This window comes from Brachyistius frenatus, unplaced genomic scaffold (genome assembly GCF_029030835.1).
Source record: "Brachyistius frenatus isolate BFR_SWC_R1_liver_20210118 unplaced genomic scaffold, ASM2903083v1 Contig_315, whole genome shotgun sequence".
NCBI lineage: Eukaryota > Metazoa > Chordata > Actinopteri > Embiotocidae > Brachyistius > Brachyistius frenatus.
The window spans coordinates 318,353-345,040 of record NW_027210914.1 but is presented as its reverse complement, the minus strand read 5'-3'; the positions used below and the strand labels follow the sequence as shown (position 1 = coordinate 345,040).

General features: G+C 41.6%; 2 protein-coding genes and 1 long non-coding RNA gene across 5 annotated transcripts; all 3 read right to left on the bottom strand.

Annotated features, from left to right (window-relative positions):
- Nucleotides 1-210: 210 nt before the first annotated feature.
- Nucleotides 211-1,129, bottom strand: LOC138635539 (condensin-2 complex subunit H2-like). Its single transcript, XM_069723071.1, has 3 exons — nt 883-1,129; nt 577-726; nt 211-500 (listed from the first exon to the last, which is right to left on the bottom strand). The coding sequence occupies exons 1-3, from the start codon at nt 907-909 to the stop codon at nt 360-362; spliced, it is 318 nt and encodes a 105-aa protein (XP_069579172.1). The 5' UTR covers nt 910-1,129; the 3' UTR covers nt 211-359.
- Nucleotides 1,130-1,141: 12 nt separating this feature from the next.
- On the bottom strand, nt 1,142-3,658 carry LOC138635540 (uncharacterized). The gene is made up of 3 exons (XR_011312149.1): nt 3,550-3,658; nt 3,049-3,138; nt 1,142-1,192 (listed from the first exon to the last, which is right to left on the bottom strand). It is a non-coding gene; the product is annotated as an uncharacterized lncRNA (long non-coding RNA).
- A 5,636-nt stretch (nt 3,659-9,294) lies between these two features.
- LOC138635531 (AT-rich interactive domain-containing protein 5B) lies at nt 9,295-25,556 on the bottom strand. 3 transcript variants are annotated; one of them, XM_069723055.1, is made up of 12 exons: nt 25,313-25,556; nt 18,038-18,190; nt 17,601-17,708; nt 16,126-16,399; nt 15,554-15,784; nt 14,112-14,218; nt 13,851-13,998; nt 13,606-13,658; nt 12,836-12,933; nt 12,584-12,734; nt 12,207-12,407; nt 9,295-11,736 (listed from the first exon to the last, which is right to left on the bottom strand). In XM_069723055.1, exons 1-12 carry the CDS (start codon nt 25,331-25,333, stop codon nt 10,585-10,587), a joined length of 2,697 nt encoding a protein of 898 aa, XP_069579156.1. In that variant the 5' UTR covers nt 25,334-25,556; the 3' UTR covers nt 9,295-10,584. The 3 variants fall into 3 exon arrangements, with proteins under 3 accessions (XP_069579156.1, XP_069579155.1, XP_069579157.1); XM_069723054.1 differs by having other exon boundaries at nt 9,296-11,736; nt 12,554-12,734; XM_069723056.1 differs by having other exon boundaries at nt 9,296-11,652; nt 12,554-12,734.
- Nucleotides 25,557-26,688: the final 1,132 nt, after the last annotated feature.

Genomic DNA, 26,688 nt, shown 5'->3' with positions numbered 1-26,688 from the left:
GGGACAAAACCTTAAAGACATAAGAGGGGCCTATTGACAATCACACCAAATTACAGAGCACTACCACCTTTCCTCTAGGAGTTATGGAGCCATTATATTTCTGGTTATGAACTCTAACCTATAAACTTGTATAAAGTACAGACTAAATGTGAATTACTATCAGCAGTTGTAGAGCAGACAGACAGAAACATGAACTGCAGGCACTGAAGTTGATTACTTTATTACAAATATTGTTATTTTAAAGACAGATTTCTTGGAGACATTATCAGAAACATTTCCTGATTGACAGTTCAGAGAGCTCCAGCTCGTTTCCTAAGGGCAGCGGTGAGGAGCAGCAGCTTATCGATGGTCGCTGAGACTCAAGCAGTATTTAGGTCAAAGACCGCAGAGGTTTTGAATCGGTCCGTCGCCCTGACCGTGCTCAGTAGAGTCAGACCCATCGTGTCCAAACTGTCCTCCAGACCTGCAGCACTGTCCACCTCCACCGTGTAGTCGTTGGCCTGACAACAAACAGATGTGGTCAATAATCAATAAGCTGCAGTGATCAGCTGATCAGCAGCAGAGAGTCATGTTTACCAACTGCAGTGAAGCCAGCAGGAACTTGCAGGCCTCCATGTTGTCCAAACCGTGAACGATGGACGACAACGTCCTGCGACCGCCAACAGCGCCCAGCGCCACCACAATCCGATCGCCAAACTCATGGATGTCCAGCGGGGGGCGCTGCTCCTGGAAGAGAAGGAAAAAAAACAGGAAGTGACACAGAGATCAGGTCTAAACTCAGAGCAGCATCCTGAAACAAACAAACAAACAAACAAACAAACAAACAAACAGGAAGTGGCCCGGATGTCAGGTCCAAACTGAAGCAGTCTGATCAGGTTGTACCTGCAGGACCAGCTCCGGTCGGATCATGTCCTCCCAGTCTTTGACCCGTCGGGACAGAGCCGTCTCCTGAACGTAGCCCTGACTGTTCACCACCAGCTGCTCATGAACGCAACAGAGAAGGATCTATCAGTCTGATCAGCTGTCAATCAAACTGTCATTATTGATCAGTCATCAGTGAATCATGTTTATAGTTTAATATAAGAAACATCACTGATCAACGGATGACATCACATGTATTGATAACGTTATTGATCACTTACCACTCGCAGCTTCACCAGATCTTCATAACTCAGTTCACCTGTGTGAGTTTCTGCCCCCCCCCCCCACACACACACACACACACACACACACACACACACACATTAGAGGTCTGATGTGAGTATTTCTACAACAGGAGGTTACATGATCAGACGTATTGATCAGGATGTTCCTGATTGGGTTGTTGTGGTGTCCTCAGGACTCTCTACTTTTTACTGATACTGAACTAGTAAACAGGTGTTTTAGTGATGTTACGAGGTGTGTCGACGCTTCGAAGCGTGTGTCGAGTAATGGAGGGGGCGTTTCCTCGAAGCGTGTGTCGAAGCTTGCTTCATTTAGGGGAGGAGCCAAAAATGATGACGTCCGAAGCCTCGCTGCCGGCTGTACCACGTGACTGCTTCGGGAAGTGGTTCAGGTGTTGCCGGGAGGTTTGACGGCAATATAAACCCCTCAGGCTCCATTCAAAATGTGGGTTGTTGGTGGAGAGTTGAGGTCAGTTGAGAGTTTGGATAGTTTGGAGAGTTTAGAGAGAGAGAGAGAGAGAGAGAGAGAGAGAGAGAGAGAGAGAGAGAGAGAGAGAGAGAGAGAGAGAGAGAGAGATTTGGAGATTTAGGAGAGTGAGGAGAGAAGGAGGTGATAAGATGGAGCCAGCTGGGAAGAGGAGGATTTCCCCTGTGGGAACACTTTGATTTGATAACTCCTAATAAGGTAAGCTATATCTAACTCTATTTCAGACACATTAGGTTTGCTTATCAAGAACTGTATTTTTCACAGTTTCTTATTTTATTCAAAGGTGAGGTGTTTATTGTGCTCCAAGGAGTTGGGGTACAATAACAACACCTCATCCATGCTGAGGCGTTACCGTGCCTTGCATGAGAATAAGGAGGAAACTGGAGCTTCACCCAGCCAAGGTAAGTCATTACAATATTACAAATGCACCATCACAATTTTTCCCTGTTCACTTTTGTTTATTGTGCAAATAAAGACAGGTAACAGACACTGTATTTATTCTCTTTTAACCAGCCACCAGAAAACCAGAGCTGGATGAAGCCCTCATCTCCATGATAGTGAAGGACACACAGCCCTTCAGTATTGTGGATGATGTTGGATTCAGGGCATTTGTGTCCAAACTGGATCCTAATTATGTCCTCCCTACAGGGCAGGTATGTATGGGTGCATGCATGAAACAAATGAGTACTTTATTGTGTCTCACAGTTCAGCACTATATATTTTTTCCTTTAGGCTCTGAAGGCCATGGTGGAGGCCAAGTATGAGTCAGCTAAGGAGAAGGAGAAGGCTAAAGTGGAAAAGGTGGCTGCTGTTAGCCTTACTTCGGACATGTGGACATCCATAAAACCAAAAACTGTTGAGAAACTGTTATTTCTGAATAAAAATGAATAAAATGTCCCCTGTCCTGTACATCATTGTCCAAGTTACACAAGCATATTCAGTCCCCTCTTCCTAGTTACACAAGCACTTCCACTGTCCTCTGCCTGCTTAAGCCCAGGCCATGTTCCTAAAGTGACAGAAAAACATGATTACACAACCTGCAATATCATATGATACTACCATTTTGGGAAAATGTACACACACAGAATACATTCAAAAGATATTTTATTATGCACATATGTGATAATTTATGTACAGAAATTATTTGGTCATACATTTTTGTAATTCATAGTCATTCCCAACAGCCATAACAGACACAAACATTCAATGCATCACATGTGGTTCAGATACAGCTGCCTGTCATTATACACTTGGCCAGTAGGTGGTTTCGTGTGCACATGAAGCTTCGAGTAATGAACCCTTTCTCGAACCAATTGGCTGAAGTGGTTCGATGCCTCATGAGGCTTCATCTCACCATCACTAGGTTTGTGTATTCATTGATCATCTGCAGGTGTGTACCAGGTGAGATGAAGTCTCCTCCTCTGAACTCGGCAGGAACATCATCAGGAAACACTTCCTGTTCGTTGTCCGAGTTGTCGTCGTCTCCACCTTTAAAAGATTTGTGTTATAAACAGAACAAGTGCAACGCTGGAGCTGAAGGTGCTTCATGATACTGCCACACTGAAACAGTTAAAGTCTGAAGACTCAGCTGAATGTGGTGTCAAGTTTTCACACATTTCATTTTAACGTGTGTTTTAACTCTGAAACTCACAAAAAAACAGCAACAATCAGCTTATCACCATCATTTATGAGCCACAAACAGCAAAAACGAATTATTGTTAGGCTTTTCAATCAGCTGTTAATGCTAACACTAATGCTGACAAGATGAAGCTAGCCGTAACCATGGTGATGTTCCCATGATGTAACAAAAAGTTACATTTTTCACATGTGGCGACTCAAACTCAACCATCAGGTGTTTAAATTAATCAGGTACGTCTGTGATTTCATTATTTTTGGTACCCAGCAGGTCGGCGTGTCTGAACCCGTCCACAGGCTCCTCCCCCTGCTGCTGTTTCCCCGCCTCCTCCGGCTGCAGAAAGGTCCTCCTCAGCTCCTCATCAGAGACCACCACCCCGTGTGGCATCATTAACAGGATCATGTGAAGAGTCGGCCCATGTTCAGATTAACATGCTAAAAACACATCAACATGTAAGTTTCATTTCCGTTACACTTTATATTTCTCGTCCCTAATTTGATCAGCAGTCATGAAACTTTATCCTTTAAATAGAATGTTTCCAGGGTTAGGAGCTGTGATGAAGTTGATGGATCACTGTTGAATAAATAAAGTCTTACAGCTCTCCTGTTGATTCTCCTCTGAGTCTTCAGTCTGTTTTTCAGAGTGTTCAGGTAGATGTCTGGAAGGAAAAACACGTCAATGAAACTATGAAACATCATCAGAGTCCATCAGAAAGACTGGATCATCTTCACCTATAATCAATCAGTCTATAATCATCTTCCATCTATGTAAAGAAATCTCAGGATATACTTCAGTCCACTCTTCATCTTCTGCTGCAGAGGATCGAATGGAACACACCAACACTCCTCAGTCGACAAAAAAAATTAAACCCTAGAAAACTAGATCAAAACAAACAGCCAGGGGCACCAAATTTCACAGGCATAATGAGGCTCTACCGACAATCACACACCAACTTTCAGACCACTAGCACATTTCCTCTGGGAGTTACTTGAGGATCAGAGATTTTATTTATGGTTATCACCCATAACCCTCTAATCTTAAACCTAACCCTGAAAGACTGACGTTAAGACAGAAAGACTGCATCACAATTAGAGAATTGTTCATCATTGTAGCAAGGTTGGTGCTACCGGGGTCTCTCCTGGACACAGATGACACGCTCAGTCGTACGTTCGGGTGTAAAATGCCTTTATTTGCCCTGCCCATACACCAATGTCTTCATGCAGCCACTTCCCTCTTCCTCCTTCTCCCTGCTCCCTTTAGAGGGGAGAGCTCATCAGTTCACCTCCAGCTCAGCTGTGCTCATTACACCTGCCCGGCACCGTTCCCTGAACCACTCTTCCCACTCTCTGCCCCCTGCAGCTGAGCTAACCACACCCCGCCACCACAGTCATCATAAAAAAAAAAACACCAGAGATATTATTAACAGATTATTTTTATTATAAATATAGTGTTAAAATAGAATGGTACCTGACACTGCCAGCCATTTACCATTTATAGAAACCACAAATGGACTTAGTGCTGCAGATCTCAACTGGTTAAATTGAACAATCACCAACAAAAAAACTCTAGAAACGGGAATTAAAAAAATTGCTGCTCACGTCAAACACCTCTGGGAAATGTCCGTTCTCTTCGGTCCAACTCTGGTGGCCAGAGTTCAGCAGTTTGTAAAGAAAAGAACATGAAAACAAGGACGCTGCCACGTTAAAGTTCATCCGGGATTGTTTTTTCAAGAAACACAAAAAATTACAAACATGAGAGGAAACACGTCAATCCATTAAAAATGACATTCATCATTTTCTAACATCCAAGAGTTTTTAAAAGTGCCACATGGACTGTTTTTAACACCAGTCAATCACATGATGGAAAACTTGGGTTTAATTCATCTGGTGTTTCTCTAAATTTAGACTTCATTTCCCATGAGTCCCTGTACTGCCCCTCCTTGCCATCTCGGCTGACCAGTTTAAAGGAAATATGGGTGAAACATTGAGTTCTTCGGAGTTCTTGACTGACAGTTTTGACTGTTTTTATGCGTCCGCCCCAAAGACAGCCTGAGGCATCATGTTTTCAGGTTGTCTGCTCGTTCCGTTTTTATGAAAACAATATCTCAAGAATCCCTTGAGGGAATTTCTCAAAACTTGGCAAAGCAATTAACTGATAACAACGATGAACTGATTACAGTTTGGTGGTCAAAAGTCAAAGTTCTAGGTCACCATGGCCTCATGTCCCACTGATCAAACTCTCATAAATGCAATGTCTCAACAATTGCGTTGAGGGAATTTCTTTAAACTTGGCAAAGACATTGACTTGGTACCAGTGATGAATGGATCAAATTTGGTGGTCATTGTCCCATCACATTGTCCCATTCTCGTGAACAGGAACATCTGGAGGGAACTTTGTCAAATTTGTCACAAATGTTCAATTTAACTGAAGGATGAACTGAAGGTTTTGGTGGTCAAAGTTCACCGAGTTCATACCTGCTTCCCACTATCAACACGATAATCTCAGGAACGCCTTGAAGAAATCTCTACAAATGTGGCCAAACATGAACTGCATGTAAACTGCAACTTGAGTGGTTAACGTAGGGTTACTACTGTAAGGTGCTAATTCTAGTTTTAAGTCCCGTTAGTTGGGCATTTGAAGACGGCATCTTCAAACTATTCCACACATATGCAGAGAGCAAAACAAGAGTCAAACCGCAGGGGAAAAAAATCAATAATTTACATTGCGCACAAATATCGAAATTACTGTTGTGTAAATGATCTGAATTTGTCTTTGGCCTTCGTGCTGAACTCATAACATCTGGAATTCTGTTTCACTCATTTTTTACTTTTTATAAAGAGGTTCTTTGTTAAAACTAAACAATAAGCAAACAACTAAAATGACATTGGATTTGTTTGCTGTTAGGGTCATAACTGTGTTGAAAGCTGAAAACAAAAGTGTTTCCACAGAAAAACGCATTCTTGAGACTGAAGATCTGTTTGCTCTGATAATAAATTCACTGGTTCTTTTCTTACTTTTTCCAAACGCTAAAGTAATTATATTGATATTGCTGATTACAAAAAACAAGCTGAAGATATTTTTCACCATTTTAAAACATTTTGTAGACTAAATAATTGTTCATTTTCAGGATTAATTGAGTGTGAGAATAGTAAACTCAGTCACAAACACCAGGAACATCTCAACCCATTAGTTAATCTCCACGTAGTTAATCTGAGCAATAAATGAAAGTTTAAATCCCGTTTTAACACTAAAATCCCTGGCCTCCGGTGAGTAGAGTTGATGACTTCCTATCTACCTGTTTGAAGACAGGATGAACTGCCTCTAACGGGGTTTTTTTACATTTTAGAAACTGACTTTCTTTGTTTAACCAAGAACATCATTAGTTGCAGTGCTGTTGGTGTTTGCAACTGTGTTGGCTCGACATATTTCATGTTTCTAGAGTGGAGGTCAATAATCAATCCACAAAAAAGTAAATCAGCTACAGGAGTCACTTTTTAACCCAATAAATGTGACAAGATCTGTGGTGAGTGAAGCTGCTTGATTTCTGCTTCACTCAATAGTGACAACTTTCAGACTAAATGATTGATCAAGAAAGTGATCTGTGGGTTCATTAATCATGGCAACATCACAAATAACGTTTTATACTGAATTTAAATGCATTATCCTTTTTGTTCAAAAAAGCAATTCAGATTTCTACAAATTATTCGGCAAAGAAGCTGCAGGACTTTTTTTTTTTTTTTTTTTTTTTTAAAGGAAACAGGGAAATCTAAGGTGTCAAAATGTAGCACCTTTAATTTGATCATTTATCTCCATGGATGTCAAACTGGCCCAGACGGGTCCCCACTGCCGAGTCGTGTAGGTCCAGTTTACTCCGACAGACGGAACAAATTAAACACCTCCCCTCTTGTGACCCGACAGTCTGAAAGGCTATAAGGTCAAACCAAACATCAAACAGGAGCATTGATCAAGGCAATAGCATGAAGGCTAATGAGCAAATTTCACTTTCATCATCTCAAATTTTAAGAATCAGGCACTTAACTTTAAGTACTTTCCATAAATGAGCAGTGCCGGAGACTGATGCTGAGGAGTGTGCAAAACACGGGATGTCAGAAATCTGTGGTACATGCATAACAAAATGTAAACATTACAATTTTTCAAAGGAACACAAAACAAATGAAACCTAAAGAAACCTTAACAAACTACCCTTAAATAACCAAACAGAAGAACACTTTTGAACGCTCCTCAAGTCGAAAGTAGAACATCCCTCCTCCAACGACAGTCAGCTGCGTGTTCGCATTAAACATACAAGACATACAGGGACAATAAATGTTCAGGAGATGAAGGAGAGAACTAGTCCAGGATCAGGTCCTGCTTGCCTCGGAGGCAAACAGTTTGAGGATCGAGGACCATGTGGACTTGAAATGAGCTTTTGTACATCTTTGTTCAAAATGGGTGCACACACGGGTCAGAAGGAATCGTTGCAGTTCAGACTGTTGCTTGTTAAAAGACAAAGGAAAGTTTGTAAAGGGATTAAAACACTTCTGCGTATTTCTTTCTGCTTTTCTTAAAACAAGTCCTGTTGGTAGAAACTACTGTATGAAGAGTGCAGGCGAACATTCGCTGGTCTGTGAACGCATCACACAAATACTTCTGTGACTTTTCTGGTGTAATTCTGAGTAAAAATCTGAGTGTGTCTTTGTCTGCCTCAGTTACATCAACACAAGACATGCAAAGACACGTGTCCCTGGCTGAAGGTCCGTGCAGTTACTTGAAGTCGCCCATCTGAAGCACACCGAGGTCTCCACTGCTCAAATCTCAGCTACAATAAATAAGTTTACTGAGAAGCAGAGACAGACATTCATCACATGCTTCTTTTACCATCTGCTCATTTCCCTTCATGTGAAGGTGAAAACAGATTTCTGACACAAGTTCTGCAGTACTTTGGTGCATCTGCCCACCTACGAGGGTACAAATCTCTCCTGACACTTCTGCCTCACATAAAGCCAACGGTCAAATAGATCAGAAAAAAATGGCAAATATTTTTTCTGATTTCTTTTTGTTCTATAAAAGATTTTCTTAAAACTCTGGACAAATACATCTGCTGCTTCTTTAAGATTTACTGACTTTATCAATGAACAACAAAAATATGGAATCCAACAGCATAACTATGAATTAACAGCACCAGATGGGTAAAATAAGAAAATGTTAGCAGACGGGAATAAACATGGCACTTAGATATGGAAAAGGAGATGGGTACAGTAGGTGTGCAAATCGGAAGCTACAACAATGAACAAGCTGAGGTTTAAAGGGACACACTGACATTTGCATGTTTTATGGGGTCTTTGCTTTGTGTTGGCACTTTCCATGAGAAGCAGAAGAAGTGGGTCAGGTCGGCGAATTATTTTACGGTGACACCCAACAGTCCGATAGAAGCAGACCTCCGTTTGAAAAACGAATTTGCTTTCTGGTGGAGAATTAGCTGGGAGATTAGCTTAGTACGATTACTGGAAACATTCCTACCATTCACCCACTTACGGTGACAGAGCTGCCATCAGCTTCTTGCCTACAGACATTTGGGCATGTGGCCCGGAGGAACCAGGGAACCTTATGATTAGTGGATGACCGGCTCTACAATCTGAGCCACAGCCTGAAGCTAATGCTGTACAGCTCTCTGAATCACTTTTTATAAAATTGCTGGTTTACAATGGAACAAACAGGCAAAGTAACCCTTTAAAAACGTCACCTGCCATTTAAACTTTGTGTTTTTCACAGAGTGGATATAAAAGTGTTTGTAGCTTCCAGGTCTTCTCTCATCAAATCCAAAGTGAATAAAATGTGTCCATCAGTTATCTCGGTGTTGTTAGCTAAAGTCACTCCTTCTTCTTAGTTTTCTGGAGGTCCATCTGAAAATAATCCCTCATTCATTAGAAAAGAAGATTCAAGAAGACCTGTTTTTGGGGGCGTGTCTGTTTGATTGACAGGCCTGTGGTGCAGTCAGGTTACAGCTATCGGTGGGCGGGACGTAGTATCGTCAGGTTTCCGATCAGATCGGTCAGATCCACCGCTGGCTCCTCCCCCAGCTCGTCCAAATATGGTCACTTCCTGCTCCAAACCGCTCAGAATCAATAACAATAACAAGAGCACATGCAAACATGACATACAGTACACAGATGAAGGCTGCAGGTCCGAGGAGTCTGATGATACTCTGCTGTTTTCTAGAAGACCAAAATGGATGTGTCCGACGGTCCGGTGTTGTCATCAACGAACAAACATCAATGTGAACACACACACAGTGCAGTTCGTTGTGTTATATAATCTCCATGACAACCTAATGTGGATGAATTTGCAGCTGAGATACGTCCACAGGTAACGCTCCTTTCCTGGACTCACACACCAGCAGGTAGAAAAAGATCTATCTACCCAAGTGCATGCTGGGAAAGCCCCCCCACCCCTGAAGCAGATAAAGCAGGTGAGAAAATGATTTACTGAAAAAGAACCTGAGGTAGACTGGAAGTTGGGGCTACATGTTGTCGTGGTGATGACGAAGGCGGGACGACAGCGCCGCTGTGTGGCCGCTCTGGTCTTTACAACACAAACTAATGTGAGGAAGAGGTCGGGTGTCAGGTTTAAACGTTCTGGTTCTGATGGAAACATGAGTCCAGCACTGAGTGTCTGATCAGAGATTTAAACCTTTAGTAAAACGGGTTTTATTTATGGTCAGTAGCCCGACGGAGACTTGAAGGGAACCCGAACACTCCGACGTGAAGGTCTCTCTTTGACTGAATATCTGAGAAGGCAGCGACGGAGCAGGTTGCCGCCTGTAAGGCACGTATGTGTTTATATCATCTTATCTAACGAGCAGGATATAGAAAGGCTTCACTTTAACGCTATAACGTGAAGACGGAGGAGGTCTCACTCAGAGAAAATAACTATCTCTCTACACAAGTAGAGTACAATGTATAAATGATACTAACCCACTTCAGCTCTCGCTAGATACTAATTCAGCACATTTTGATGCATAGCATCGCCCATAAATGGATATTGACTTCTATCGGAAGTGATCTGATTCAATATTTGACCATTGAACAGTGGAGTTAATAGTGTTATGGAGGGTTATGGCAGTATTTGTTGGAGCTGATCTGTGATTGTCATGAGTCTCTGCAAGTCGTTCAACCGACGACCAAATCCAACAGGAAACAGGAGAAAAGAGTTCTCAGAGATGAAGAGGAGGAAGATCGAGTTGTCTGACGTTCTTCGGGTCACACGTGTGAATATGAACATGCTAAAAACAGTGTGTGTCAGTGTTTGAGGGCCCCGGAGCAGAGGGGGGCATCTCTCTCCTCCTGCTGCGACTCCTGCAGTTTACCAACTCTCTCAGTTTCAAGTTTCCCCATTTCCTCCTCCTTTACCTCCTTCTTTACTCCGTCTCCTCGGCCGGCCTCAGGCCGCTGAGTTTCTGTCTCAGATCCAGAGGGAAGGAACTTCCCAAACCTCATCCCGTTCAGATCCTCCTCCAGCTTTACCTGGAAGGGGGGCAGCCCGAGCAGGAAAGCCCTGATCCTGCTGGGGGAGCTCAGGTCTGCTGGTTCTTCCTGGTTCTTCATCTCCACGTCCTGTACTCCTGCTGCACCTCCTCCAGAACTGGACCGGCCCCCCTCGGTCTGCTCCGGAAAGCCGGTTCTGGACTTCTTGGACGACGGTTGATCCGTGGTTCCGTTGATCGTTCCCCGGCTCAGCTCCGGCCCGTCTGCACCGGGTCTCTTAGCCGGGAAGCGTTTGCTGAGGTTGAGGGGCAGCGCCTGCTCGGGCGGGGGGGTGATGGGGGAGCAGGGGGGCTTGGAGCTCAGGTCCTGAGAAAGGGCCTCGGACAGGCGGCGGGTGAAGGTCTGCAGCTGAGAAGAGTCCAAACGACGAGTCCTCATCAGCTGACACACCTGAACGCTACAGTCCAGGTTCAGAGGAAGGACCCGGAGAGGAGGCAGCGCGGGCCGGGTCCTTGCGTCCCGACTGCCCCCTCTCTGGACTCCCTCGTCCATGTTACACCCCGAGCATCGGTTGTGGTGCGGGTGGAGCAGAGGCTGCAGCTGGTCTCCGTTCGGACGAGGGGTGTCAAGACTTCCGCTTTTGGGGTGCAGGGTGTAGATGGTGGGATGCTGGGTCGAGTCCAGAGGCGTCAGGCCCGGGCTCTCCAGGCCTCTCTGGAGGCTCATGCGGTTCCTGAAGACGTCCAGAGGACATACCCCTTTGATGGGGCTGAAGCCGCCCAGAGAGCCTCCGATGAAGTGACGAGGCAGATTGGAGAGGAGCATACCGGGACCAGGAGGCGCCAACTCAACCCGGTCCGACTTCAGCTCCTTTGGTTTGGGCTGGAAGGACAGGAAGGGGGGGGACATGGGGGACAGGTCGGGGGTGAGAGGCATGTTGACAGGGAGGATGGCGGGCTGGATGGGCTGCAGAAGGGGTGGGGGGGTGACAGTGAAGTGAAATTACATCTGGTCAAACTCGTTCCAATTTATTTGAACATTTATGTTGCTTTAAATAAATAAATCAATTTACTCTATTTTGGAGTTTGGAAGGTTTAATAATTATATTGTGTTCTGAGGTCATATTTTAAACCTGCAGGTGGTGAATATTTGATACTGAAACTATTTGTTAGACTTCTTATAGCTGCAGTTGTTGCTGCAGGTGTTGCTGCAGGTGTTGCTACAGGTGTTGCTGCAGGTGTTGCTACAGGTGTTGCTACGGGTGTTGCTGCGGGTGTTGCTGCGGGTGTTGCTGCGGGTGTTGCTGCGGGTGTTGCTGCGGGTGTTGCTACAGGTGTTGCTGCGGGTGTTGCTACGGGTGTTGCTACGGGTGTTGCTGCGGGTGTTGCTGCGGGTGTTGCTACAGGTGTTGCTGCAGGTGTTGCTGCAGGTGTTACCCTGTGAGTGCTGCTGGGGGTCGGGCCTCCTCTGCCTTTGGCTGGCAGCAGAGGACTCTGCGTACACTCAGCTGCTGCTTTGGCTTTAGCCTGCTGCTGAGAGAGCAGTTTGGCCTGAGCGATCAGCGTGGCCTTGTTTCGTGTTCCCGGCGGCCGTCCTCGACCCCGCTTTGCCACCACAGCGCCATTTGGGTTCACCATCTGCTCAGACACAGGAAGAGCAAATTGAAGTTCAGATTAAAACCCATTCAGGTAGATTCAAACCCAACCAGGTAGATTCAGACCCTCCCAGGTAGATTCAGACCCTCCCAGGTAGATTCAGACCCTCCCAGGTAGATGCCACTCACAGGCGAAGCAGGAAGAATGGGTGCGGCCACCTTCTTCTCTTTGGTTTTGGGTCCTGGTTTCCTGCCTTTCTGAAGAGGTTTCCTTCCTCTGATCCCTCTGGGTTTCGGAGGAATGGGGGTTTCTGGTATTTTGAATTCTGCCCCTCCTGCTCTCAAGTGCTCTTCGTAAGGAAGCATCAGCCTGAGATACAAACACTCAGTTACAGGAGGTTTAGTTCACCTTTTCTTTAGGCTAAATAAATCCTTTATATTCAGGATTCTCTGGAGTTTCGTGTTTCTGACCTTTCGTAGTGTCTCCTGGTGCAGGTAGCCGCGCTGGTGCTGCCGGGGCATCCTCCCAGCTCGTTATAAACCACTTTCCAGAGGCGGTCCGTCGTGACCTGTGACACACAAACATGCAGATTGATCAACTTTTAACTCCTGAAATCCAAACGAATGTCTTAACTTCAACGGCAAAGGTTAAATTCAAATCAAAAGTCTTCAGTTATTCACTCAAGTCGTTTGGAATAAAACAGCACGTTTTATTTTTGAGTCACTTAGAATATGTTGTTTATAATATCTTTTCAACTTTGGTTATTTTCTAACCTTCACTGGTTTGTTTTATGGTTTGTCTTTCATTTTAAATTGTTATTTAGTGTTTCTGTTTTGGTCCAGTTGAATAAAGATTATTCAAAGTAGATGACGTTGTCCTCAGGGTGAGAGGACGCTCTGAAGCTTAAACTGCTCTGCTGGCTTTAATGATGATGCATTTCACTTCATTATGAACATTATGAAATTGTCTAATAAACCATTTTATCTGTTTTAATTATATTTGACAATCTTTTATTTATTACATTATATTTTATTATCTTTACATTGTTGTCCTGTTTCCTCTGCTAAGGATGTATTTCACACAACATACACACATTAGCTTAAATGGTCTGCACTTGTATATCACCTTTACGGTCTGAAAGTGCTTTTACACGGTTTTCCATTCACCCATTCACCCGCACACAACATACAGACAGGCTAACGTTAGCTTAGCCACACACAACGAGCTGTGTTACACTCACCTTCTTGTAGCCGCCGAGTCGTTTGACCATCGAGTACATGAGGAAGAGGTCGACTGAGACGTGTTCAGATGTAAAACAGAACAGAGACAACGAACATCCAAAATCAAACCAGACTTGTTATTTCATTCTCTTTTAAACAACAAATAAACTCTGGAGGGACGAGAGGACTCGAACCGGCGACCTTGTGAAGAACTGGGGATGTTCGATTGGAGACAAAGAGGACAGAGAACCAGGAGAGGACTCACTCTTCTTGAAGCCCAGGTTGGGCACTTTGTGGATGGGTGAGCCGTGACGCTCCATGAAGGCGTAGAGCTGATCCAGGAACAGCTGTTCTTCAGGATGGGGGAGCCAGCTGCCCTCACAGCCCACCTCCACGCTGCCCATCACGTTCTCCTGAAGGGGGCGGGGCATCACAGGAACATGACACGTATGATGGAAGTTGTCATGTTTAGCACATTTATTTTCTACATGTTTTCTACACGTCTCTTTCTATGATGACAACAGACCTTCATCCTCTCGATCCAGGACTCCGATTGGCTGGAATTCAGGGAGTCTTTGCCGTCGCGGCCTCTCCTCTTGCGAGGTCGTCCTCGAAGACTGAGAGACGGACATCCTGCAGAGACAGGAGGACCAGAAACAAGCACATCAGTAAATTGAAGAAACATTTCACAACAAACTGAAGGTCTCAGCTGTTCGGTCTGCAGACATTTCTGAAACAATTTAAAGAAAGTCTACGGACTGTCCAGCAGGGGGCAGTGTTTCACAGGGAAACAAGATGGAGGGGATATTTCCATGGTTAAAAGTAGGTCTTTTAATAAATTGTGGAAGAAGTATTTAGATCCTGGACTGAATTTAAAATATATATACTGCAAAGTAAAAATACTTCAATACAAATAAAGTACTGCAATCAAATCCTACGGAAGTAACAGTACTGCATTAAAATGATTATGAAGCAAAACTACTGCATTAAAATAATACTGAAGTAAAAGCACTGCGTTAAAATTCTACTGAAGTAAAATTACTGCAGTCTCAGCAGCAATGTAGTTTTATTAAAGTAAAAGTTCTGTTTGGTCCCTCTGATATCCGATTATATAAAACATCAGATGATTCATAGATTATAAATTACATCATCAGATGACTGACAAATTATAAATGATATCATCAGATTATATATGACATCACATGATTGACAGATTATATATGACATCAGATTATATATGACATCACATGATTGACAGACTATATATGACATCATATTATATATGACATCACATGATTGACAGATTATATATGACATCACATGGTTGACAGATTATATGACATCAGATTATATATGACATCATTAGATGATTGATAGATTATGTATGACATTATCAGATTATCGATCCTGAATACAGACTGAAATAAATTTGTAAAGTTTGAAACTTTAATTTCATGTTTGTATCTGCTAATTACCAAATTAAATGTGAATTCTTCCTGAATGGAGCAGATTAACAGGAAGTAAATGGTAAGTGGTGTGAATTGTATAGAGTTTTATCACCTTACAGTCTCAAAGCGCTTTTACACGGTTTTCCATTCACATGCTAATGAGACTGAGCTGCCATCAGGAATACATTCACACAACGATGGTGCCATCGATGCAATTTAGGTAGCATGATTTCAGGCATGCCATTGGGTGAGAGGTCAAAGGTCGCAGTTTCAGAATTAAGTGGCTTACTTTCTCTTACCATCTACACATGGTCTGGAGAGTAACGTTTTGTGGCATTGTGGCTGTAATAATGAAATAGTGTCTGCTATGCTGCAACATAAATACATTGCCTTTGTGTTCAGGGTCTTAAGAATGAAGCAGCTGTTCCATGACACCGTCTGTCCAACTACTGAACCCCTTCAGAGAGCAAAGAGAGGAACAGATAAGTGTTAGAAAGCTTAATTTCCCTCAGACACTCACTGAACTGCCAGGAGAAGCTGGTGCTGCTCTCCAGTGTCGGGTGGTTGAAGGTGTCCCTGCAGTACATGACCCGGGTGGTGGGCAGCAACTTGACTCCGCCCAGCGCCAGCAGGTGGGGGTCCTGCAGCACCGGGCCCTGCGCTCCGTCCTGGATGCGTCTCTGCAGGGAGCGGAAGCGGCAGTACTGCGGGTAGCTGAGCACTCTGACGGCCGGACACTGCAGCAGATCGTCTGAGAGGACGGACACGAGACAGGCGGCATGGACTTGTTTTAATTCATGCAAAAGCTTTATGTGTGCAGTTCCATCAGTACACTTCATTCACTCATGTTTCTGATCTTTTATTGGCTGTTAAGCTGCTGTCAATCAAACAATTCCTGCACAGATGCTTCACATTAAAAGCAGCTCAAATGGGCAGGCTTTCATTCTGAAAGATATACAGGAAGTGTGACTGTTTACAAAACAAGGACAGAAAAGGAGAAACTGTTCATGAGTTGCAATTTTTTTTCGTATTGTAAATATTAAAATACTGTTTCTGATCAGCCTGATTGATTATTTGTGTTTTTGCTCTCACTTTTGTCTCGGACCGGCTCATCACTTCTCTCCGCTGTGTCTCCGCCCCTCTCCGCTGTGTCTCCGCCCCTCCCCACCGTGTCTCCGCCCCTCCCCGCTGTGTCTCCTCCCCTCTCCGCTGCATCGCTGCTCTGTGGAGGTTTGTGCAGCCCGTTGGTGCCACCCAGTGGAGGATTCGGGCTCCAGCTGCTCCAACCTGCCGGCTCAGCACACCACCACCGCGCCAGGTCCTCCACCCGCACCACCATCTTCCTGGACACGGCCAGAACCTCATCCTGCACACACAGACAGGTTCATGGTTCCTGGACTGCAGCTGCAGGAGTGTGAAAGCTTCAGCAGCTTTTTATCACGATTTTATTTTAATGGTTCGTCCTGACTGAAAAACAAATGTTACAGTTTATAAATCTTTTACAAATCAGACAAAAGAGCCTCAATCATCACATATTCTACTTTTAACACTGAGCTGATAAATGTGGTCCACTTTAAAATACTGGACATGGCTTTAAACAACAAACAGCGGCCACAGCAGGTCATAATTATTAAACAATTATTCCTGATAAATGACGAGCATGAACTACAGTCTGGATAAAAAACACCTGCAGGAATAAAACCTGATCATACACTTCCTGTTTGATGTTATCATCACAAGCTCTTCACATGTTTAAAGATATATTCATATATTTGAAAATAAACTCTTCAAAACAAAAGTAAATCTTTTAAAAAGAAGAATTTAAACAGACAGTTACATGATTTTACTCCAACTCATTAATCTCATCAGAAACACTGAGGATGATCTGAAATCAGTTCTTATTTCATATCAGACCGTCTCTGACTCTCAGATGATATCAGAGACATGACAGAATGATAACGAGATATAACAGGATGATAATATGAGATATAACAGGATGATAATATGAGATACAGTATAACAGGATGATAATATGAGCTATAACAGGATGATAATATGAGCTATAACAGGATGATAATATCAGATATGACAGGATGATAATATGAGATATCAGAGATATAACAGGATTATAATATGAGATATAACAGGATGATAATGAGATATCACAAATATATCAGGATGATAACATGAGATATGACAGGATTATAATATGTGATATCACACATGTCTGCTGCTCATTCTGCTGCTGGTCTGAAGGTTAAAGCTGTTCTGATGGCTCAAGTTAAAAAAGGAGCCGGATATTAATAGATGTTCTTAAAGCATTCCCAGATTAGATTCACAAGATCTACAGGAGCATATCTCTCCTCTGTTATCCGAGTGTGAAACCTCCTGTCAGGAGGTTCTTCTGTAATTATATAGAGGAATTTAAAAGGAATGAATTCAGCAGTAGATTATTCATTAAAAACCACTTGGAACAAATCAAGAAAATATTCAGAAATAGAAACACAACACTTTGGTTTTCTCTGAACTACCAGCACATTTATATGACCTCGTGACCTTTGACCCACCTCTCCGTGTTCCCGGGTCCGGCCCTTCGGTGTGTCCTCAGGCAGGAAATAGAGTCTGGTGCTGGCAAGCAGGTGGCGCCGGGTCTGGTCCTCCCATAGTAAGGTCACCTGCACACAAAGATAGATCAATCAATCAACCAATCAATACCATCCTTCAACCAATCAATCAATCAACCAATAAATGAATAGCATCCTTTAATCAATCACTACCATCCTTTAATCAACCAATCAATGTTGTCAGGTGGTGGTTCTGTAGAGGTTCTGTGGTGGTTCTGTCAGGTGGTGGTTCTGTAGAGGTTCTGTCTGGTAGTTCTGTCTGGGTTCTGTGGCGGTTCTGTGGAGGTTCTGTGTTGGTTCTGTTAGGTGGTTCTGTGGAGGTTCTATAAGGTGGTGGTTCTGTGGAGGTTCTGTGTTGGTTCTGTCAGCGGGTATCTCACCTCAGCGATGCAAACTGGATCCTGCGGTCCACAGCGGACCAGGTAGAACTCTCCCAGCTTCCACACCTGGACGGGTCCGTCGGGTCGAGTTCTGCTGCTCACCGACTTGTAGAAGGCATAGCTGCCTCGCTGGCAGCAGGGAGCACCCGACCACTGAGAGGAAGAGCAGGCTGAAGTTAGGACACGCCCCCTCACCTGTTTCTAAAACACACCTGTACACTTTCAGAACTTTCTTCTGGAGCAACACAATCTTTGACGAACCAGGTCAGAAAGCTCGGTTCTGCAGCTTCACAACAAACTGACTCGAACAAAAAGCAGTTTAAAGTTTCAGGAAACAGAGAAGAGACGTTTTACTGACGGAGATCCACTTAAAGAATATTGCTCTATATAATAATGCTCGGTATAATATTGATCTATATAATATTGCTATATATAATATTGCTCGGTATAATATTGCTCGGTATAATATTGCTCTGTGTAATATTGCTCTGTATAATATTGCTCGGTATAATATTGCTCGGAATAATATTGCTCTGTATAATATTGCTCGGTATAATATTGCTCTGTATAATATTGATCTGTATAATATTGCTCGGTATAATATTGCTCTATATAATATTGCTCTGTATAATATTGCTCTGTATAATATTGCTCGGTATAATATTGATCTGTATAATATTGCTCTGTATAATATTGCTCGGTATAATATTGATCTGTATAATATTGCTCGGTATAATATTGCTCTATATAATATTGCTCGGTATAATATTGATCTATATAATATTGCTCGGTATAATATTGATCTATATAATATTGCTATATATAATATTGCTCGGTATAATATTGCTCGGTATAATATTGCTCGGTATAATATTGCTCTGTGTAATATTGCTCGGTATAATATTGCTCTGTATAATATTGCTCTGTATAATATTGCTCTGTATAATATTGATCTGTATAATATTGCTCGGTATAATATTGCTATATATAATGTTGCTCTGTATAATATTGATCTGTATAATATTGCTATATATAATATTGCTATATATAATATTGCTCTGTATAATATTGCTCTGTATAATATTGATCTGTATAATATTGCTCGGTATAATATTGCTATATATAATATTGCTCGGTATAATATTGCTCTGTATAATATTGCTCTGTATAATATTGATCTGTATAATATTGCTCTGTATAATATTGCTCTGTATAATATTGCTCGGTATAATATTGATCTGTATAATATTGCTCGGTATAATATTGCTATATATAATATTGCTCGGTATAATATTGCTCGGAATAATATTGCTCTGTATAATATTGCTCTGTATAATATTGCTCTGTATAATATTGATCTGTATAATATTGATCTGTATAATATTGCTCGGAATAATATTGCTCTGTATAATATTGATCTGTATAATATTGCTCGGTATAATATTGCTCTATATAATATTGCTCTGTATAATATTGCTCTGTATAATATTGCTCTATATAATATTGCTCTGTATAATATTGCTCTGTATAATATTGATCTGTATAATATTGATCTGTATAATATTGCTCGGTATAATATTGCTCTATATAATATTGCTCTGTATAATATTGCTCTGTATAATATTGCTCTGTATAATATTGCTCGGTATAATATTGCTCTGTATAATATTGCTCGGTATAATATTGCTCTGTATAATATTGCTCGGTATAATATTGCTCTGTATAATATTGCTCTATATAATATTGCTCTATATAATATTGATCTGTACAGGCTGGAGGAAGATATCAACACACGGAATATTGACTGTTATATTTAACACTGTACTGATTTATAATCAATAGTTTCAGTGTTGCAGGTCTCATTGTTTTGATGACTCAAATTAAACTACAGGTAAACCAACATATGCTGAATCAGAACCTCTGACATCTCATCACCTTCACTTTGTTTGATCTCACATGTTCAAAGAATCTAAAGAGGAAATTGTTGGTTTCTCTATAAAATGTTGTAAAGTTCTGCTGTAAAGACTTTAATGTGTTATGCACCATGAAATAATCTGTGTTGTGATTTGGCACTATATAAATAAAATTGAATTGAAATTATCAGCAGCGAATGGAAAGAAGTAAATTCAACTTTAGATGAAATCAGAAGTTGACATTAAAGTCTTTTAAAATGGCATGAGCAGCTTAATAAAATACAGCTACAGTTAATAAATTAACTTTGAGTCCCTACAGGAACCCTTCTGTATAAACAGTTAATAAACAGTTCATGTAACAATTATAACAGCAGACCTGCTCAGAAACAGTTTGTTGTGCGTGCGTCTCTGTGCGTGTGTGTGTGTGTGTGTGTGTGTGTGTGTGTGTGTGTGTGTGTGTGTGTGTGTGTGTGTGTGTGTGTGTGTGTGTGTGTGTGTGTGTGTGTGTGTGTGTTTGCATGTGTATTAATGGAGCAGAAGTTAGTAGCAACAGCAGAAAACGAGTTAATCCAAATGAAAGTGTTTTGGTTCGGTCTAAACAGCCTGGTTCAGCCCGGTTCAGCCCGGTTCAGCCTGAATAGTTGACACCTGCCAGGCCTCCAGTCTGCCCCCTGCTGGTTCAGATAGCATTAGCTGTTAACTCTGGAAACTTTGCAAAAACAATGTGGGACTCTAGTTTTCTCCGGACCGCTTCCTTCCTATTCAGACCAGTGATGTCATGTTGAGCTGCATGTCATCACTCCGCTGGTTCTCCAGCTGGTGTTCCGCTAAACATGTGGCTTCATTGATAACTGGAACACTTTCTGGAGCAGCAGTGTCACCTTCAGACAAGATCACTCTTTCTCACTCTCTCTCTCTCTCTCTCTCTCACTCTCACTCACTCTTTCTCTCTCGCTCACACTCTTTCTCTCTCACACACTCTCTCACTCTCTCTCTCTCACACTCTCGCTCTCTCTCTCACACTCTTTCTCACTCACTCACTCTCTCTCTCACACTCTTTCTCTCTCCACACTCTCTCTCCCACTTACTCTCTCACTCTCTCGCTCTCTCTCACTCTTTTTAATCTGCTAATTCATCTTCTAACTGTAAAATGTGAGACCCACAAAAAAATTATTCAAAACTAATAGAAATTCAATTCACGGCGATATTAAAGAGAAAAAAAACAGAAAATGTTTGTTTAGATTGATCAATCAATCAACTGTTTCACATCTAATAATGTTTGCCAGGACTTCAACTGTTGTTTGTTAATCTGCACAATACTTGTTTGATTTTTCTTTAATTTTGTCTATGTCTTTTAAAAATCTTGAAAGTTAAAAAAAAAAAAAAAAAAAAAAAATAGTGAGAATGACTTCCAAACAAACACTTTACAATAAAGTATTGATGGACTGAATGTTGCAGCGCTGATGTTTAAATAAAGTTTTAATGGACTGAAGGACCTGATGTTCAGAGTGAAGAGGTCACAATCAAACAGCTCTTTATGTAAATTAAATGTCAGGGTCGGTGAGCAGCTGCTCTTCATTTATTGCTGACAGAAGATTCACTAAATTAAATCTTCATTTTCTGCAGCAGAAAGCGTTGCAGCGAGTCCAATCTGAATCTTAATTTTAAACTGATTCTGAATCAGAATCTTAAACTGCATCAACAACCGGTCCTTCCTGTCCATCCTGCTGTGACGCCTGAACGCAGCCTGCTGCCCTGCACCTCCCGCCTGAATGGGCATTATTCTCTAATCACTCACTCCTATGTGGATCATCTCCCCCCCCCATTAACCCTAACCCACTTCAGCAGTTCAGAGACCGACAAACGGCTGTCTTTCCCTGGTGATTTTTACGAGTTATATATTAATTTCACTATGTTTTTTACTGATATCATCCAACAACAGACTGATGAACTAAATCACTGCACTTATATCAATAACATGTGACAGTAATTCTTCTACTGCTTTGAATTATGATTTCATATTAATAAGATGTGACAGTCAACCTTCCTGCTGCTTTGAATTATGATTTTATATTTTTGTATTATTTGCAGCTGAAATGATGAGACCAAAACGTTCATACACATCATGAGAATACATCTAATAATCCATTAATTCAATGAAATATGCTCATGTGGATGTGTTGAACCTGCTGCAGTCGATGCAGCTCAGCGGTGAACATGAACCTGTCACAACTTTACAGAGACGTGTTGCTGACATCAAATTAAAAATGAGCAGATATAAAATGTTTCAGTTTCAACATATGTTGTCTTTGAACTCTTTTTAATTAAATATGAGTTTATATGATTTACAAATCATCTCATTCTGTTTTTATTTACATTCTACACAGCGTCCCAACTATTTTGGAAACTGAGTTCTATTATCATTATTATTATTTTGAAGAATACCGGAGTGATATTTTGGTTTAAGAAATAAAGTCACATCAAGTTTTATTTATGATGAAACCCTACAGGAGCATTAATGAATTATTAAATATACAGACAGGAGTCCTATTGATGTATTTAATATGTTTAATATTTAAGTTTAAGTTCATTATACCAAATAAAACATGAGACCAATAAAGTAATGAGAGAAGCTTGAGATGGAACTAAACAAGATAATCAATATAAGAGCTTTACTATAAATATATTCAGGGAATAAACAGTCAAAAGAAAACCAATAAATCACATCCAGCCTCTGAGAACTGATCATGTGATTAATCACAAACTTCCTGAAGCCTCGTCCACATTTTAAATTTGCTGCAGACCGGTTTTGTTTTTTCGGTGCCGATACTTTGACATCGGTACTTTTTTCTATACCAATTTCATTAAATGCATTTTAACAACAACTTTACACATTTTCATGCAGCCAGACTAACACGTCCACCAAACGCTCTGCGTCTCTGTTATCATTTGGCGTTCAGGAGATTTTTCCCACTCTGACGTCCCAACTTTCCCACTTCCAGATGCCCATGAATGCACCATTAATCCTGTGAGCTCCAGTTATTGATTGGTACACAAGCAGGAAATAAAACAAAGTTGTATAAATTCTCTGTTCATCTTTAAATCAATCATCAAAATCAATTGCTGGTATTTAGATTCAGATTCCAAATAATCAATGAATCTGTGGATTTTTATAAACGTACGAGAACACAAAAAATGAAGATGACTTCATGTGTTGAGTGGATCACAGCGGCTCTGATCCGTCCACGTTTCACTGTTCCATCCATAACACGGTTCTGGTCGGTCCGAGTCGACCACTAAAGGCCTGAAATCAAATATCAGACTGAAGCGAAAGTGACTGCTGGCCAATAAAATGTTGTATTCATTATGAGTCGACGCCATGTTCCCGCAGTGACATCATCACGTCTGAGTGGAGTGTGAACGACGAGTAACAACACGTCTGACGCGTGTGACACGCGTGTGCCGTGAAACGCTCAACCTCTGAAACTGATTTAAACACAGGATCAGGTCCTCATTGATTCTTTGTCATCATGTGTCCACATCATCGTCATGACAACAACAAGCGGCTCATGTTCACGTCAATGGAACATTATTCCAATAATCAAACAAACAACCCTGTAAACTGGGCCGTTTGGGGAAATCTGTATTTTTACTGAAGTTAATTATTATTATTTTTTTTTTATATAGTACTCTATTAATCCCCGAGGGGAAATTTCTTCGCTACAGCAGGGGGGGCTCTCAGGGGGGGAGCTGCTGCAGCAGGCTGCCACTAGCGCGGAGCCAGGTAACCTGACCTGAGGTGCATGTTTTTGGATTTTGGATAAATTATGAATGCAGGACTTTTACTTTGTCATTAAACATTGTTTTTTGCTGTAGTGATACTTTTACTGAAGGAAACTATTTCTGATGATCAGCTGATCAATAAGTTGATCTGATTCTGAGCAGGAAAAAGGACTAAAAACAAAGTGCTTTTATTTTCTATGGAGTTGTGCAGAAGTTTGAGCTGTGTAGAAATATTTAATTTAATTAGAGAGAATAAATGATAAATCTGATCCAGCCAACAGAAGTCCAGTCTGTTTGGGGTTTTTTTTAGAGGGGGAAGGGTCCAGATGAAGCTCTGCAGCCTGGCGGCAGGAAAATAAAAGCCACATAATATAATGTGAGCAGTGAGAGGCGCGCACGCGCGCGCGCGCACACACACACACACACACACACACACACACACACAAGAATTTAAGATGGAAACCCTTAATCTGCACCATGCCTGCGTCACTTCTCGTGATATTTTCTGACAATAATGCAACGAGATTTTTTTTTTTTTTTTTTTTTTTTTTTTTACAGTTTTCAGGAAGAGGAAGAAAAAAATATGAATAATAAAATGTCTCCAGGATAAATAAATGCAGACACACAGCTACAATATTGACCTTGACTATATCCTGTTATTCAAAAAGCTCACAAGTTCACCAGTGGAAAATAAAAGCTTCTGTTCAACCATAAATGAATATTTAGACAGACATTATAAAAACAATAATGAAATGTTCCGACACACTCGGAGGATTTGTGGCCAAATAAATGAGTTTTTTTTCGGAGTGCAGTCCTCAGCTGTGTCCTCTGAATGTTTCCTGGATTTAATCTTCCTCATTTCAACATTTCCTTCACACAATATTAACATTCCTCCTGAAACAGCGCAGACAAAATGTCGGGGATTCGATCATTTATCAATATGCTTCCTATTAAACAGCCTGCTGCTCCACCTCGTCGACAAATATTTCATTCTGGAATATCACGGAGGCTATTTTTATTTTATTTCATTTTTTTTTAAAATTTTTTTTAATAAAAACATCGATTCTTGTCGCCGCTTTTTGTTGAAAAGAGACGAGCTTCAAACTTTGAGATATTTTTCAGGCGGAAAGAGAAATTAAATGTGTAATGTGTGTTGCTGGGGGTGGGGGTTGGTAGCCGGAGGAGACTGTCGACACGACACACAAAGAAATTAATCATTAACACCAACAAAATATCAGAAATATTAAAGCAGAATTTCCCGGCAGAGTCTCCGGGACGAACCGAGGCCCCGGTTCGGTGTCACGGACCCAGAAAAACAACAATATCGGCAGATTATTTTCCGCCTGCGGAGGAAAAAAGTTGAGGCTGGTTGAATAAAGTTGTAATTGCAGTCAGAGCAACTCTCGCTGCTGGTTGATAAACGATCAATACGACATGTCCAAACTCATCTAATTCAACTCCGCATTCGGCTTCCGGTCACCGCGACACACGGTGGAAATATTCCCCGTCAACAGGTCACAAATTCAGCGGCTACAAGCGACACGATTCGGCATTTATGTGGAAACTATATTGGCTTTACCTGTATTGCATTGTGCTCCATTGCAGTCCTGCATTCCCTCTGTGTGAGGCCCCTCTCCGGTTACACCGCCGGGACTCGCCGACACACAAACAAACGCACCCGGAGCAGAAAAAAAACGCCTGTTTTTTTTTTTGTGTGGAAACGGGACAGGATCTAGGTGTGGCCAAAGTTTGCCACAGAGTACAACTTAATGTTAAAGTCACTCTGTAAACGGAGTTGGAGCATCTTTAGCTTCAGCACCGTGACGTATTTCCGACTGGAATGGAATACGAGGGCGGGGCTTAGGTACGGCAAGATTTAAATCAAACTCATTCTTATAATATAAAAGTTGGTGAGTGTGACTCAGAAAATATCCTGCAAGTGCTCACCCTCAGTTACTTCATCTGAAAAAAAGTAAAAATCACAGCTTCCTGATTTCAAATGTGACACTGCTGCTTTGAATGAATTCAGTCTCCAGGTTCTCACCAACCCATAATAACTATGCTTGTCCAAAAACTTTGCTAATATTTAACACTTTCTATTAGGGTTCTGTCAAACTAGTGTAAACAAATCAGTGTGTAAACAAACCACGTTGTAAACAACCTGGCATGAAAGCAAAATGGTGACAAAACAGCATTGGCACCCACACAATCTGCTTGTAAATATCTGGCATGTAAACAAACTGCTGTGTAAAAAACAGCGTGTAAACAAACAGGCATGTAAACAAAGTGGTGTTTCAACAAATTGTTGTATAAACAAATCAAGGTGTAAACAAATGGGCACATAAACAAGCTGGTATTTGAACAAATTGTCGAGCAAACTGACATGTACACCACCGGAATGTAAACGCAACCAACGTGTAAACAAATCAATGTGTAAAAATAACCGGTGTGTAAACAACCAGCAGGTAAACTTAACCAGCAGGTAAACAAACAGGCACATGAAAAAAACAGTGTGAAAACAAACCAGTATGTAAACAGATGAATACACAGGAGGAGTTTAAGTCAGCTGGAGATCCGATACATTTTTCCAATTTTTAATATTTTTTAAAGCTGATCATTGCTGCTGATATTTCCCAGTGGTCACTGGCGGTATTACAACATTAAAAAAAATCTTGAAACTTTGTTTGGGGCCTGTGAAGGAAAGACTCGTGAGCATGTGCAGTGGTGCACATAACGCAGAAGTTAACCAGGAAGCTAGAAAACTTCTTGGCTCCAGTGAAGGTGATCACTTGTATGACACGTCACGTTACAACATATGATAACAAGGGGAAAATCTGTGGAAACATTTTCACATTAAAACATAAAAATGTTTCAAAACAACGTGTATGTGGTCACATGAGTTTTTGCACGTGAAATTCATGTGGCTTTCTGTCAGGGTATAAACAGTAACAACTC

What these genes read in the sequence shown, in the direction of transcription:
- LOC138635539 (XM_069723071.1), bottom strand. Translation starts at nt 909, where the DNA reads ATGATCCGACCGGAGCTGGTCCTGCAG. An exon ending in GACCGGAGCTGGTCCTGCAG is followed by an intron (nt 727 to 882) that starts GTACAACCTGAT and finishes CTTCTCTTCCAG; the next exon opens with GAGCAGCGCCCCCCGCTGGA. An exon ending in TGCTGGCTTCACTGCAGTTG is followed by an intron (nt 501 to 576) that starts GTAAACATGACT and finishes GTTTGTTGTCAG; the next exon opens with GCCAACGACTACACGGTGGA.
- LOC138635531 (XM_069723054.1), bottom strand. Translation starts at nt 25,333, where the DNA reads ATGGAGCACAATGCAATACAG. An exon ending in TGAGCCGGTCCGAGACAAAA is followed by an intron (nt 15,785 to 16,125) that starts GTGAGAGCAAAA and finishes CCGTCCTCTCAG; the next exon opens with ACGATCTGCTGCAGTGTCCG. An exon ending in GACTCGGCGGCTACAAGAAG is followed by an intron (nt 12,934 to 13,605) that starts GTGAGTGTAACA and finishes TGTGTGTCACAG; the next exon opens with GTCACGACGGACCGCCTCTG.